Source organism: Streptopelia decaocto (assembly GCF_964273445.1).
Source record: "Streptopelia decaocto genome assembly, chromosome: Z".
Classification (NCBI taxonomy): domain Eukaryota; kingdom Metazoa; phylum Chordata; class Aves; order Columbiformes; family Columbidae; genus Streptopelia; species Streptopelia decaocto.
Genome location: NC_138657.1, coordinates 73,010,898 through 73,027,109, shown reverse-complemented (window position 1 = coordinate 73,027,109; position 16,212 = coordinate 73,010,898). Strand labels below are relative to the sequence as shown.

At 42.0% G+C, this 16,212-nt stretch overlaps 1 protein-coding gene across 2 annotated transcripts in view; it reads left to right on the top strand.

Moving 5' to 3' along the window:
• The window catches only part of DNAI1 (dynein axonemal intermediate chain 1), a gene marked incomplete at its 5' end in the record, with an annotated part of 150,475 nt that overhangs the window by 34,583 nt on the left and 99,680 nt on the right, over positions 1 to 16,212 (top strand). For both annotated transcript variants that reach the window (XM_082075449.1, XM_082075448.1), the window contains one exon: positions 118 to 161. In XM_082075449.1, coding sequence (XP_081931575.1) covers positions 118 to 161 — 44 coding nt within the window. The remainder of the gene's footprint in view (positions 1 to 117; positions 162 to 16,212) is intronic.

The following is a 16,212-nucleotide window of genomic DNA, read 5'->3' as shown; positions in this document are numbered from 1 at the left end:
GACTGCATGCAGTCCTGTGAGAGTGGACTCTGATGTTAATGTGTGAAGCATTGTGCATTTCTGTGGAAGTATACGATTAATAATAAATGCATTATTATGTATATTTTCTCATTACAGGAATCCAAAGTACAAGGACCTGTTTGCAGTGGGGTATGGCTCTTGTAAGTAACAAATGCAAAAGAATCATTGAGAGATTTAGCATATTAAACAAGTGCACTGAGTTAAAATAATATACTACTCTGGGGCATGGATTGCATCTCATAGAAAGGAGTCACCTAATTTAAAGGCAGTAAATTGAGATTTAACTCATGATAGAGATTAGGCCTTTATATTCCATGACGTAAACATTCAGAAATGCATAGGAACCATTAACCAGGGGTTTTGGCTTATGACAGTGCTGACTCTCCCTTTTGTGAAGGACTTGCCTCTAAAGCACCACTTAATCCTTTTAATCTTACTTGGTGGGCTCCGATTTCTTCATTCCGGCCCTTCTAATTGCTGCAAGACCACATGTGTTATATTTTGCCAGAAGCTAATGACGAGATACTTCTCTAAGTGTAAACTCATTGCTTTCTTGTTAGGAGACACCTTCCAGGGGTGTTTCAGAGGATAAGCTCTCTATTAGGACACATTAGGTCAGGATATTGTGAAAAGGCACTTTCCCTGCTATAGGGTCTGGGATTGGACATGGGATAATTTGAGTAACAATGAACATAAGATTTAAGGGTTGCTGTGTGAGTCCATATTAATCTTTATGCAGTATTACTGCTGTTGTGTTCAAGAAATGGAAAACTAACAATTTGATATTTTCTCACTTTTTTGTTGTTGTTTTGCTGTGTGCATTCCATCTACCTGCTCAGTTTACAAATATGTCTATTTATTTTTTTTAGCAATGTGGGAATCTATATGAACAACCTTGCATTTCCTCCTGCTCAACATCCCTTGTTGCTTACAGACAGACTCACTGCTGTATTCTGAATTCCTGTCTTCCCATTTCCCCCTTTACTCCTGTGTAGACGGATAGTAATGCAACCATGAATAAACATTCTCTCTTCCATTATTTCTCACTCTTCTACTTTCTAGCTCTACCTGAAGTACTGACTGTCACAGGGCACTGCATTTGAGTAGTTCTCCTCAGGGACCACTGCTTCCTAGGGAAATTCCCAAAGGGAGGAGATCAGTTGTGAGACAAGTTTTCCTGGGGTCTTTCTTGCCCAGGTAGTGTTGGCTCCTCAATGTTATTTTCTCAGCAGACTACTCATCAAATTTTTCAGATCCCCAGAATGTGCTTCTAGGACTTACCACGGCTCTACTCCTCTCCACTGTTAGCAGCTGCTCTGAAGTCACATTGCTGGCATTCTCATGTAGTGATAGTGACCTTCAAGCCTCAGCTTTACATCAGATGGTTGTTGTTATTTAACAAGGGAATACAGATGAATGACTGAATTCCCAAACTATTTTAAGTCTCCTCTGGCTTTTACTCAGAGCTTGTGAAGATCACAGTAGTACCCCACCTGCCCATCTCCAGGGCATCTGCTCCTTGTGAAGATGTCCCCCCAGATCTTACCATTAACTTTGACATAAAGCAGAGAGGGGCTGAGAAAATGACAGTATTGCAAAGGCAGCAGAGCCTTCTCCGTCCTACAAGAAGAGGACAAACTACAGAACAGTCAGATTACAGTCGTTAGGTTTGTAGGAAGGACTAGGTGTTTTGATTCAGTCAGTCTCCCCACTGTCTATAGCAGGAGAGGTGTCCTTCTTCTCTGAGTATTAATATTTTATTTATTTAGTAAATCTGACTACTCTGTAGGGCACTAAATTTTCCATCAGGCTTGAAATAAGGATCAGTCATGGTGCTACAGGTAACCAGTGGCTGAGAATTGCAGATAGCATGATTAGGCACTAAAATTTTTGCCCTAAATACCTCAACTGTAGGAATTCTTTGTGGAGGACGGAGACTGGAGGACCCAAAGAGAGGACCTTGTCAGTAGCTACATCTTTGCCCACCAGCCCTTTCAGTTAATCTGTATGTGCTTGCAAATTACAGGTGGATATTTTGGTAGTGTTCTTTGTGCTGAAAAGATAGAATCTGATGTTGAATATTCTGAACTGCAAAGGCAGGTTATTTGGTATTTATTTTAAGGGAACCATTTTGTTTTGAATGGATGCTGAGGGCCCTGAGCTGTGATAAAATGACTAATCAGATTAATTGTTGAGAAAATGCAGTGTGGCGATAAAATGCTAAGCAGTGGGCTCCAAGGAAATCACTGTTATCAGGAAAGTGATCTTGAAGTCATTCAAGTATGTGTTTCTTGTCAAACACATCATAGTGCTCAGCAATAGTCAAAAAGGCAAAATAAAAATTGATGGCAATTACTATTAAAGCAAAAGAAAACAGTACTTCTGATACAGTGGAAACAAAATAGAAAACTACATATAAAGCAGCAGTAAGAACAACAATAGAAAACTAAAAAGAAAACAAAGCAATATTCATGATAAACTGATGTCTTGGTTACTGTGCACAGTTCTGGCTGTGAACTCTGAAGAGGAATGTCTTAGGCTATGGAAGGATTGGAAAAGTTCCAGAAAAGGGCAGCAAGGATGAACAGAAATATATATGATGACTTTTGATCAGAGAGAATAAACAGACTTGGGCTTCTACAACAGACAAGGTGGAGGAACATGGCATGATCTGTAGAGTCCTGAGTGGCATGGGAAAAGTGAAAAGGGGTCAAATGCTCATTATGGCACATAACAAAGCATGAGGGAGACCTTATGAAATTATCGAGTAGCAGGACTAAGACAAATTTAAAACAGTATAATATGATACATAAAGAAATTGTGGAACTTTTCTTCCTTCCTTTGTGATCTGGAGGACAGAGATACATGTGAATTCAAAAGACGTTAGATAAGTTCATGGATGACTAGTTTCCTGTTGGAGGGACAAACCATCTGATTCAACAAGTTCATAATTGTGAGTTGCTGGAATCATTTTGTGCATACAATGGGATAGATCTTTCTTTGTGGAGGTTCTTAGAATATTTAAGCAGTTGCAACTCAGTACTTTTTTGGATATGATACTTGGCTACAGGGGCCTTTGTTGTGATTCCAAATAGTTATTCTTATGTGTTTCTCTGTGCTCCGACAATGAAACCAGATGGATTGTCTTCATTTATGCTACCAAGGATTACATTCTGCTTGCAATATTGAAACATTTCATTTTGCTCTTAAAATGACATTTTTCTCTTGAAGTTCACTCCATCTGAGCCCTGGAAATGTTCCTGTTAGTTTGCCAAGGAGCTTAAATTGGCCTGACAATCTCTTTAATTCAGCAGGCAGCAGCTATTCTAAAGAGCAGATTAGGATCAGCCTTTGCAAAAGAAAGCATGATGAGAAGTGCTCAGGATATTCCTTGCCTTGTACAGCACAGCAAATTCTTATTGTGCTCACATCCCCTGTGCTCAGAGGGTGTAGGGATTGGGCAGTGCCTTCCCACTACCCTGCCACCCCGGTGCCGTGGGAGAGATGCGAGATCAAGGGTGGTAACCTCCCTACTTAGCCTGTTCAGACAGTTGTTCTAACTTCTTATACTAAGCAAGACTCTGATGTGTGCTTTCTGGCTTGTGCAGAAGTATTTATGCTTAGTATTAGTTCTGCCAGGGTCTGTTTTGCCAAGGGCAATACACAGATGCGGAGGAAGGCAGACCCTAAGTCAGTGACTTGCCATCTAAGTGGACAAGAGATCCAGGAAAATTCTTATCCCATTTTGCAGTGGCCAAGAGAGGAGCCAAGTAGCACTGTGGAAGGGGTGGTCTCTCCCCATGGACCTAGGCACAGCACTCAGCGTAGACGCTTGTCTCTTAGGTGCCTAAAGTGAGGAGAGATGAATCCAGGCTAGAGCAACTAATCCTGGAGTCACACAAGGGCTGGGATAGAGCCAGGAGCGGAACACAAATCTTTGGGTCTGCAGTGGCCATAGTTACATCACCAGTCTTTTGTGCAGCATGCATTTGGGAGCACTGCCAAGACACAAGTAATACGTTTGTCCCACTGCCCAAAGTATACTTTTTGAAACAAAAGGTCCCTTGTTTACTGTGAGTGCATTTCACTCCAGCGTGGTGAGTTCTTTACAAAAAGGGCCCTAGCCTCTCCCTTTCTTTTGTATCCCATTTCTGGAGTTTTCACCACTGATTTATTTGGATGGGGTTTGTGATGCTAATGGTATTTCTTTGGCATGAAACAATTTCTTCTGAACAAGGAAATATTGTCATGGTAATTTGCAATCCAAGATCTATGCTCCTTGGCTGGCATTAATTTTTATTCCCATCAGGAGGAGCTATTTTTCTGGGTTTGTTTTAGCATAAATGAGCTTGTTAGGTTCCTGTCTAGAGTGACAGCCTGCAGTGCAGGGTTCAGAGAGGCCGTGATGGGTGCTGGGCTTGTGTTCTGCCTTGCTGATGGGAGCACTATGAATACAAACCCAGGTCTTAGCAATCACCTCAGTTCATGTTCCAGAAGCAAGTTTGCCTCTGACAGCTTTCAGAGATGGCTTTTTATGTGCAGATCCATGTGTCAGCACATGAGTTGAGTAGGGAAAAGCAGTACTTGTATGGCAAATGTATTTTATCCTACTGTTTCTTTGCACTCAGTGGATGTAACTTGCCAGTCACAAGGATGTGTGAGGAGTACGGACTTATACCCAAAGTGCTAGAGATCTGACTTATCTGACTGAGGTATCTACTCAGTTCTTCACAGTGATCAGTCTGAAATGGCGAACCATGTAGACAGAAGTAGACCATGCAAAGATGCTTATGCTGCTCTAGCTTTCTTGTGTAAGATCAACATGGCAATGCTAGTACATGGTCCTTTTACTGGTGTGTCTGCATCCAAAGTAACAGTTGTTATGACTCCGCGACTGAACTAAATTGGTGTAAAATCTGGGCCAGAGCTTTCACAGAGATGAGCTGGTATTTAAAAGATGTCCTGAGGCTCCCTGGTGCTGAGAAGTCATGGCTGAACATTGAGACCACAGGACAGCTCTTGTTGGATTCTCCTGCAATGTAGCAACAGATAAGCAGAAGAAGACTGGGTATAACTTACTGGACAGTCTTATATTTTCCCATTTCTCAAATGCCCTCTGTAATGAACATGAACAGTCTTTTATTTACTGCCCTCCACTAATTGAGAGTGGCAGATGGTTACTGCAATAAGGGTATTCCTGAATGAGACATGCTCAGGATGCTTCAAAGGGAACAAGGGGAGGAGAAAATGAGCCAAGTGGCTTTAACAGCAAGGTGCTGCAGCTTCCTACTCACCTCTGTGCTTTGTAGGCATTGCTTTCTCTGCTGAGGGTCTCACCCCTCAGAAATTCCACCACTATTGAGGTCAACTGAATCTGTTAATCCTCAGTGCTCCATGAGCACTTAGCACTAAAAGATCAGTACAGCTCCTGCAGGAGCTAGCTCCTCAGTGACGCTGAGAAACATCCCCTTCAGGAAGGCTAGTGAAGACAAGATGGCAAGATGAATGTCAAATAAGATTGTCATGGTCAAGGCATGTGTTTCTCTTACCTTGCAAACAGCTTTTTGGCCAGGATCTGATCCTGCACAGAGGGCTGAAAGGAGGATTCATTGCTACAAATGCTAATTGGTGATGAGTATTTGCAGGATAAGGCATTTAAAACAGAGGTTAGACTAAAGAAAATTACTAGTAACAAATGTAGCTCACTTATAGTGGTGAAAAGTCATCCTACAGGGACTGAGAGTATGGTTTGAGGTTTGCCATTTTCCTCTCCCGCTTTTTATGCAAGAAGCCTGGGACCCCTCTGTCTAGAAAGCAAATAGTGGAAAAAAATAATTAGTAGAGAATTCCCAATCCACTACTCCAAAGATTTACACAGCACTTAGGAACATACACAGCCTGTTTCAAGCTGCGAAGACTTCTGCTAGGTCAAATACTTTGTTCTATAGCAAAATATTTCTCTACCAAATACGAATTTCAGAGGCATAAGTAAGGAATCGTAGAATCATAGAATTATTTGTTTTAGAAGGAACCTCAAGGAACATCTAGTTCCAACCCCCCTGCTATGGGCAGGGAACACCTTCCACTAGACCACGTTGCTCAAAGCCCTGTCCAACCTGGCCTTGAACACTTCCAGGAAGGGGACATCCACAAATTCTCTGGGCAGCCTGTTTCAGTGCCTCACCACCCTCATAGTAAATAATTTCTTCCTGATATCTAATCTAAATCTACCCTCTTTTAGTTTAAAATCATTACCCCTCATCCTATCACTACAATATGTGATAAAGAGTCTCTCCCCATCTTCTCTGTAGGCCCTCTTCAGTAACTGAAAGGCTGCTGTAAGGTCCCCCTGGAGCATTTTTTTCTCCAGGTTCAACAACTCCAACTGTCTCAGCCTGTCCTTATATGGGAGGTGCTCCAGCCCCTTGTTCATCTCCATGCCCTCCTCTGGATCTGCTTGAGCAGTTCCATGTCTTTCTTATAGAATCATAGAATCATTTTGATTGGAAGAGACCCTTAAGAACATTGAGTCCAACCATAACCTAACTCTACCACTAAACCATGTCCCTAAGAGCCTCATCTACATGTCTTTTAAACACCTCCAGGGATGGTGACTCCACCACTTCCCTGGGCAGCCTGTTCCAGTGCCCGACAACCCTTTCTATGAAGAAATGTTTCCTAATATCCAACCTGAACCTTCCCCTCTCGAAACCCCAGAGCTGGACGCATTATTACAGATGGGATCTCACCAGAGCAGAGTAGAGGAGCAGAATCACCTCGCTTAATCTGCTAGCCACATTCCTTTTGATGCAGCCCAAGATACAATTTGCCTTCTGGGCTGCAACTGCATGTTGCCAGCTCATATTCAGTTTTCTGTCTGTCAGTACCCACAGGTCCTCATCAGGGCTGCTCTCAACCCATTCATCACCAAGCCTGTACCCATGTTTGGGATTCCCCCAACCCAGGTGCAGGATCTTTCACTTGGTCTTGTGGAACTTCGTGAGGTTCGCGTGAGCCCGCCTCTCCAACCTATTGAAGTCCCTCTGGATGGCATCCCTTCCTTTTAGATTATCAAGCACACCACTCAGCTTGGTGTCATCTACAGACTTGCTGAGGATGCACTCAATCCCACTGTCCATGTCCTTGACAGAGATACTGGTCCCAATAAGGACCCCTGAGGAGCACCACTCATCACTGGTCTCTACCTGGTTATTGAGTAGTTGACCGCAGCATAGAGTGTGACCATCCAGCCAATTCCTTATCCACCAAGTTGTCCATCCATCAGTTACATGTCTCTATGTTTTAGTGACAAGGAAGTTGTGCAGGGAAGCATCAAATGCTTTTGCACAGTCCAGATAGATGACATCAGTTGCTCTTCCCTTATCAACCAATGCTGTAGCCCCATCATGCAAGACCACCATTTTTGTCAGGCACGATTTGCACTTAGTGAAGCCATGCTGGCTGTCACAAATCACCTCTGTGTTGTCCATGTGCCTTAGCACATAGTTTCCAGGAGGATTTGCTCAGAGGTGAGACTCACCTCTGTTCCCTAGGTCTTCCTTTTATCCCTTTTTAAAAATTGAGCTTATGTTTTTCCTTTTCTAGTCACTAGGAACTTCACCAGTCTGCCACAACTTTTCAAATATGATAGATAGTGGCTTAGCAACTTCATCTGCCAGTTCCCTCAGGACCCTTGGATGTATCTCATCAGGTCCCATAGACTTGTGCACATTCAGGTTCCTTATATGGTCTCAAACCTGATCTTCTCCTGTGGTGGTCGGTACTTCCCCTGCCTTTTGAACTCTGTGAACTGGGCGGCATGACTAGATCGTCTGCTGCTGACCCTCCAGTAAGTTCTTCGGCACTAGTGAATAAGAGATCTGGCAGTTCCTCTCCTCTGGTTGGGCTCTCCATCACCTGTACTAGGAAGTTACTTCAACACACTCCAGTAGTTTTCTTGACTGCTTGCAGTTCACTGTGCTGCTTTTCCAGCAGTTGTCCAGGTGGTTGAAGTGTCCTATCAGGATCAGGGCCTGCAAGCCCTCTTCTGATAGGAGACGCCCAAGTACCCCACATGTAGGTTCCTCCAAGGGAAGGAAATTTATTAGGCACCCTGTGCTCTTGACACTTTCAGAGGGTGGTTCTTACCTCATGATGCTGTAAAGAGACATTGAAACATTAAACTCTTGGCAATCTGAGTTGGGACAGATACCCTCTGACACTAGGTGTAGGGTCCTGAGCATGCAAGAAAGATGCTTGTGCTACACCTGAGAAGGGACTTATTATACCACTACAGAGTTGTGCCCTGCACTCCCAAGTACCTTCTTTTCAGCTATGGACAGTTGATTAAGGTAAACTTGCAGAAGGTGCAAATCTTGAAGCTGAGTTACCTATCAGGATAACATTTATTCCTGATCCTGACAGAAGAGCAATCAAAGCATTGAAGCAGTAGTTGTGATCATAACTCTCCTAAGGCAAGCCTGTAGATGTTCTGAGTGTGGGAAGGGTAGTATTCTTCTTGGAATTAAGAAAGAAAGTAATGGACAACAGGGCTCGATCCCATCCTGTCTTCATGTGCTGGCTGGAGGATTTTTCTTAAAAGTTGGGTCAAAGCTTATGTTTTAGAAGGATGCTCAGTTTTGTTGCCAAACTCCATCTGATGGTGAGTCTTTCATCTCTCTTGCTGTACTGTTCTAACTTTGAATTGGTCTGCCCTGTGGTAAATGGTATTTCATTTCAAGGTTGAATTTGTCTTACATTTTCAGCCATTGGAACTCATTATTCTCTTGGCAGCAAGCTTAAAAAGCCTTTCCAGGAAGTCCCTTCTCCAAAAGTGGTGTAAGTGCCCATATGCATTGAAGAAGACACATCTCATTTTTCTCTTCTTTAGGTTGAACTCATCAGGCTGTACTCAAGATGTGTTTTCCATCTGCTGTGTTATTTCAGTGGACTTTGCCTAACCTTTCTCCAATCTAGCCGCTTTCTTCTTGAGTGCAAATGCCATAACCAGGCACACTCACCTGTTCTCTTTTATGCATACTACCCACTGTCATATCGTCTTCAGGCTCCCTCAGCAGACATTTTATATCATTGTTTAGATCAAACGAGAAGTGTTAACCAGTGCTGGACTAAGAACTGATGCCTGGGAATCTGCCCTAGAAACCATCTCTGTTTATTTCTCTTTCTGTTTACAGCTCTACTTTAGGATCTGGCAGTGAGTCAGTTTTTAATCCAGCTAGTGTGTGCTCTACTAATTCCATGTCATATAAGTTTTTAAATCAAATATTACGTGCTTAACTGAATGCCAAATGAATACACAGATATATTCTTGTTAGCACAGTTATTTCGTCAGTCATCCTGACAAGAGGGATGGCAGCTTTGACAAGACATTTACCCTCTCCATAGGTCTGGGGGTCTAAGTAATAGGGAAGATAATTCAGCAGGACTGTGGTTCTCATGCTGAAAGAACCTCACTGCATACAGATAAGGTCTGTGATCATTAATTCATATTAACTGCTTGTTAGAAACTATAATTCTTTATCTGATCTTGAAATGTAGATAAATCCTTCAAGTTTTTTATGAGATCTCAGTCAAATTATGGAAATTAGAGGCTATGGGTCCTAGCTCTCTGAAACTCAGAAATATGTTAGAAAGTCATAGAAAATAGAAATGATGGTAGGCAGTCCTCATGACAAGGACAGAAGTGTGTGTTTGAGAAGGAGAACTCTAAAAGCCTGAAAACTCTGATTTAACAGTATATTATATGTGTTTAAGGAGAGTCAGTGTTAGAATCTGTACAAGATGGGGTTTTGTGGGTAATCTTCTTCTCTGCAGTGGTACATTTAAAGGCTGTGGTGCAGCATGTGGGAATTAGTCTGGACTGGATTTATGTAACAAGCTGCTATTAAATTGGGTATTTTCTGACAAATGACTGGAGAGTTTTAAGTAAAAGCAGTAAGTGCATTGAATACTGCCTAACAAACAGAGGTCTCTGAACGTACTCACAGAAAGTCTTTTCCAGGTGGCTTTGGAGATGTTTGTATATTTAAATTATGTTCCCAGAACAGGCATAGAATAATTCTGGGAGCAGAGCATTACCACAAAATTCTGGTAGAGATTCATGTGTCCCACACACCTCAAAGAGAAGTTCATATTACAGTCTTGATTCAATTTGCTATTTGGCCTACATTTGTATAAAATACTAAAATGCTGTAACAGATCCCAGCTTTGGAAAATGTCTCTGTGCCGGTTCAGAGGCACATGCCCAGCACTGATGTGAAATTGATAAAATTAAATACTTCTTCAATGGTGAAAGATCCAGAGGGTTCATTCTGACTTTTTGGTAACAGTTTTGAGAACTGTGTTGTGCCAACATGGTGCCTGAATGCTTCCTTTTAGCTGTGAGTGTAGTGTTTATTGACATTTTGGTTATTTGTACTGTAAGCTGAAAGACTGTCACTTTTTGCAAATGCTGGTTCTGCCAGTTATTAATGTTAGTTGATACAATAGTTAATGATATCTAACTATCAGTAGTGAATTTATGTTGAGGAAAAAAGGATACAATCACAGAATTAAAACATAATATTTGCTTAGCTGCTGGTGATTTTAATTATTATATTTGTTAAATCAGGCAGACTGAAGCCCCACTAAGTAATATGCAAAGCTGCAAAGGGAGTGGAGCATCTCCCTTATGAGGAAAGGCTGAGGGAGCTTGGTCTCTTTAGCTTGGAGAAGAGGAGACTGAGGGGTGACCTCGTTAATGTTTACAGATATATAAAGGGTGCGTGTCACGAGGATGGAGCCAGGCTCTTCTCGGTGACAAGCAATGATAGGACAAGGGGTAATGGGTGCAAACTGGAACACAGGAGGTTCCACTTAAATTTGAGAAGAAACTTCTTCACGGTGAGGGTGACAGACACTGGAACAGGCTGCCCAGGGAGGCTGTGGAGTCTTCTTCTCTGGAGACATTCAAACCCACCTGGACACCTTCCTGTGTAACCTCATCTGGGTGTTCCTGCTCCGGCAGGGGGATTGGACTGGATGAGCTTTTGAGGTCCCTTCAAATTCCTGACATTCTGTAATTCTGTGCAAGGAATAGGACATACAGAAAACAAGCATCAACAGAATAAGCATAGAGAAAAAAATTAAAAGATAATATGTAAGTCTTATTTGTGAGTTGTTGAAGAATGTTTGCATGGACACTGAAAAACCCCACTATCAAAAAGAAAGACTCTGGAAGAGACGGGCCTGCTCTGTATTAACTTTTGAGTGCTGTTTGTGCTATGTGATTTTTAATAGCTATAAGGAGTTTTCTATTTCTCCATTCTATTAATTAAAAGAGGCAGCTGGGGAAAAAACAGGCAGGAAATAAAATGTAGTGGTCAGATGCCTCTGAGGCAAGCATATCAAAAGTCATTACTAACTAGGCCTAATGCTAATTGCTGTTTCCATCCATGAAGAACAAATAAACCGAAAACCACTGTGGATAAAATGTTTTGATGAGATAAATATCTAGGAGCTGGTAAGAAATGGAAAAATGAGACCAAAGAGTGATTTAGATCCCTTTGAGGACAGAACAAGGCATGACTCTGCCTTACAGTGTCCAAATGTACGTTCAGAGAAATTCAAGCCATGCAACCATACAGTGGGGGACCCCATCTTGAGGAGCAATGATTTGAAAGAAAAAAAAAGCTTGTGATGAAACTCCAATACTTTATTGCATCAGAGATCTTTGAGTCTGTAGAGACAGGGGTTTGCAAAGAAACTGAAAGGTTAAAAGAGCCTTTTTTATTTAGTGCTGGAATGACCACCCTGGAGAGGCATACTCACCACTGGTGACATGCCGAGGAGAAGGGTGATAAACTGGGAAGGGTTCAAAAAAGAATGAAAGAATGATCTAAGAACAGGACGACCGACCTGGGAAACAAATTGAAGGAATTTTGTTTGTTCAGCTTGTCAAAGAAAAGCTTATTAGGTAGTTGTTTTGCGGTCTGTTAACTCCCTGTGTTGGGAAAGCAGATCATGTAACAAAAGGATCTTTAATCTGCCAGACAAATGACGTAACAAGATCAAAGAAAAGCTGGAAGTGCATGAATTCAGGCCTAATGAAGTGTGGCTTTCTAATAGCAGATGGGTAATTGAGAACAATTAATTTTGGCATGTAGTAAATTCCTAACCTCCAGAAATTTTAAAATGTGGAAATTTTAAATATGTGATATTTGTCTCTAAGTTTTGCTCTGTTGCAGCCATGTTTTTTTTTCATTTTAAACAAGATTTAATGTAGAAAAATGTTCTTTATAGCTTACATTCTTCACAAGTCTATTTAATCACTCTCCTAACCTTTTTAGAGGTTGCTGATGGCACCGTCTCTTGTTGGATGCTTTAAAGTTTGTTTGCAAAACACCTGTATCTTCCTCCATGGTCTCACAGTCTTTGAAAAACCTCCCTAGTGGTACTAGCATTAGAAATTTAAGCCATCATATATCTGGTTTATTGAGATAACTAATTGCACTCAATTAAACGTAATTACATTGAAAATTACAAGCCTTTAAAATCTGTTTTCCAAATACCAAATATCTCTTACCACACATACAGGCTCTGGGAGTGTGAAATTGACAGTACCTATTATATTGTCAACTCTGTTAGTAAATATAATAAGTATAATACATTAAGTGAATCATATGAAAGATTAATTTCAGTTGGTGACTTAATAACTGATTTGTAATTTAAATTCTGTAATTTGCCTAATTTTTCATAGCCTTAACCTTTGAATTCATTTAATTTTAAGTCAACTCATAACATCATCTTCTGCTTGAGTATTTTGCTAAGCATGAAAAAGTAAAGAGCTCTGTTGATGTGTTTGGGGAAAACAATGAATTAACAGATTTTACCAAACCTGGGGATCAAAGGAACTGCTCAGCCATCCAGTTGTGTCTCTGGTGCATTGCAGGCCATTAACTTCCAGCCACTTACCTCTCTGTCTAGCCCAGTTAGTTTCTTTAGTGCATTTTTATCCACACAGGAGACTAAACATTTGTGTGCCATAGAGTCTTACCTGTTTGATAAAGCCAGTCTGACACCTTCCCTTTCTTAGCTTTGTCCCTGGAAACAGCTACATTTAAGTTACTGTGGCAATTCTATTTTTAGCATTTGCACAACAGAAGCCAAACAGAGATAGGTTAGGTCTCTTTGTCATTGATGTGAAGGTGATGGTCTCATAATGAAAATCTGCTAAAAGACTTTTCACCTGTCTGTACTGAGAGACCCCTTGACTCACTGAGATAAAATTATCAGCCTATATTGAAGACAGGCGAAACAGTTCTACACGCTCTCTCCTAAAAGCAGCATAGAATCATAGAGTAGTTTGGGTTGGAAGGAACCTTGAAAGGTCATCTAGTTCGACCAGGTTGCTCAGAGCCCCGTCCAGCCTGGCCTGGGATGTCTCCAGGGATGGGGCATCAACCACCTCTCTGGGCAACTTGGGCCAGTGTGTCACCACCCTCAGTGTAAAACATTTCTTCCTCATGTCCAGCCTGAATCTCCCCTCCTTTAGTTTAAAACCATCACACCTTGTCCTATTGCAACAGGCCCTGCTAAAAAGTCTGTCCCCATCTTTCTTACAGGCCCCTTTTAAGTACTGAAAGGCCACAATAAGGTGTCCCCGGAGCCTTCTCTTCTCCAACTCTCTCAGCCTGTCCTCCCAGCAGAGCTGTTCCAGCCCCCTGATCATTTTATGCTCTATTTAAGACTCATTTTCTGGAATACAGATGCTCTTATGTCCATGTTCTATAAGATGAATGCTGTTTAGTTTTGTATTTCCTGTTCCCTCCAAAACCTAAGTTTATGTTACCATCATAGCTTCACTTTTCCTTAGCAAGACTCCTGGAATCAAGTCTACTTCTCACACTCCAGTCTAAGTAGCGAAAGTATTGTCAGGACCTTTGGGGTAGTAACAGGCTCTGGTGGCCCTGATCACCCTCAACAGCCTTATTCCTCAAGAGCAGTGGGACAAGCCCCTCTACTGTGTTATCATGCTTGGGTATCAGGTCCCCATTTCTTAGGGAGCAGCCAGTGATCCCAGCAACCAACCCCAGCACATATTCTGTTCCTCTGATAACCCAATGTTTATGTACATAAATAGCGAAGTAAAATCTGGATAAAACACCAGCCAACATTCCTTAGCTGTAATGTATTTACTTATACCAGAAATGTAATTATTTTTCCATATTAACTTGTACTTTAAAGGACTTGGTTTTATTCTGCTTGCTTTATTTTTCATTGCTAAAGTCTTGATATGGGCCTCAAAGCAAATTTCCTAATCTGAGTGCTTTGAGTTCTGTCTGAGAGATAACAGGAGCAAGACAGAAGATCTGGTCTTGATTTTGCATTAGGGCTTCAAGGATGAGATTCACTAATATGGGCAGATTCACGAAGGATGGGACTTTTGTAAAGTTATTTTACCTGACAATAAATCAGATTTATCTGGCACTTCATTCAGAGGAATTTCAGAGCCTCCATGCACGGGAAGACTAAATGAATTGCAAAGTCTGGTTGGAGACCTGTGGTTAGTGGGGTTCCTCAGGGGTCAGTATTAGGTCCAGTCCTATTCAACCTGGATAAAGAGACTGATTGCACCCTCAGCAAGTTTGCTAATGATACCAAACTGGAAGGGCTGACAACCAGAATGCTGTTCTGCCATCCAGTGAGACCTGGACAGGCTGGAGGACTGGGCAGAGAAGAACCTGATGAAGTTCAACAAGGGCAAGTGTAGGGCCCTGCACCTGGGGAGGAATAACCCCAGGCACCAATACAGGTTAGGGGTGGACTTGCTGGAAAGTAGCACTGCAGAGAAGGACTTGGGAGTTCTAGTGGACAATAGATTGACCATGAGCCAGCAATGTGCCCTTGTGGCCAAGAAGGCCAATGGTACCTGGGGTGCATTAAGAAAAGTGTAACCAGCAGATTGAGGGAGGTTGTCCTCCCCCTCTACTCTGTCCTGGTGAGGCCACATCTGGAGTTCGCATCCAGTTCTGGGCTCTCCAGTTTAAGAAGGACAAGAACTACTGGAGGGAGTCCAGTGGTGGGCTACAAAGATGATTAAGGGTCTGGAGCATATTTCTTACGAGAGACTGAGAGAACTGGGTCTGTTCAGCCTGGAGAAGAGAAGGCTGAGTGGGGATCTCATCAGTGTTTATAAATATCTGAAGGGTGAGTGTCAAGAGGATGGGACTAGACTGCTTTCAGTGGTGCCCAACGAGAGGCTGAGGGGCAACGGGCACGGACTTAAACATGGGAGGTTCCATCTGAGTATGAGGAGAAACTTCTTTACTTTGAGGGTGCCAGAGCCCTGGAACAGGCTGCCCAGGCTGTGGAGTCTCCTTCTCTGGAGACATTCAAACCCACCTGGACACATTCCTGTGTGATCTGCTCTGGTGAACCTGCTTTAGCAGGTGGGTTGGACTGGGTGATCTCCAGAGGTCCCTTCCAATCCCAACCATTCTGTGAGTCTGTGATTTAATTTGATTTGTTTAGCCTCCATAGCGCTCCATAAGCATATCAGTACTGATAATGCCAAGGAGCCATAAGAGCTATTTAAGGCTAGTGCAGCCACATATACTAGTTTATGGGAGAGTTTGGTATGCTATGGATTTGCTTTGTTCGCCTGCCAGGAAAAACTCTGGATCCAGTGACTTGAGAACTCTTTCAATTTCCTCTGTTTCTCAGATGCAAACGTGGTTGTGAAATCAGCCATGCAGATAAGGAATGCCATTGACTCCATAAATTTTATTTATTGGCTAATGTGTAGTTTACTGTGGTTAATCAGCTCAGTACTATTAAAGCTCAAAAGTTTTAAAGTACTTTGTAAGAAGATAGAGCCATTGTTAATCTTTCAGGATTATAGGAATGCAATCTCTGTAGTGAAATGTTACTGTTGAAAAACTCGATAATCATACAAATCATTTGTACAGAATTCTGTTGTGATTTTTTTAAAGTTAACTGCTGCAGGGTTAGAAATTATCAGGTGATCTGCATTTTTCAGTTGCATTCAGGGTTTTTCAAGCTAAGGAGGCACTTCAATGGTGAATCCCTGTGTGGAGTCTGTAATTTGGCAAGCGGCTTCCTGGGAGAAAAAGAGGGGGATTTTGTTTGTAAGGGTGTTGCTGTAGAATCATAGAATCATAGAATGTTAGG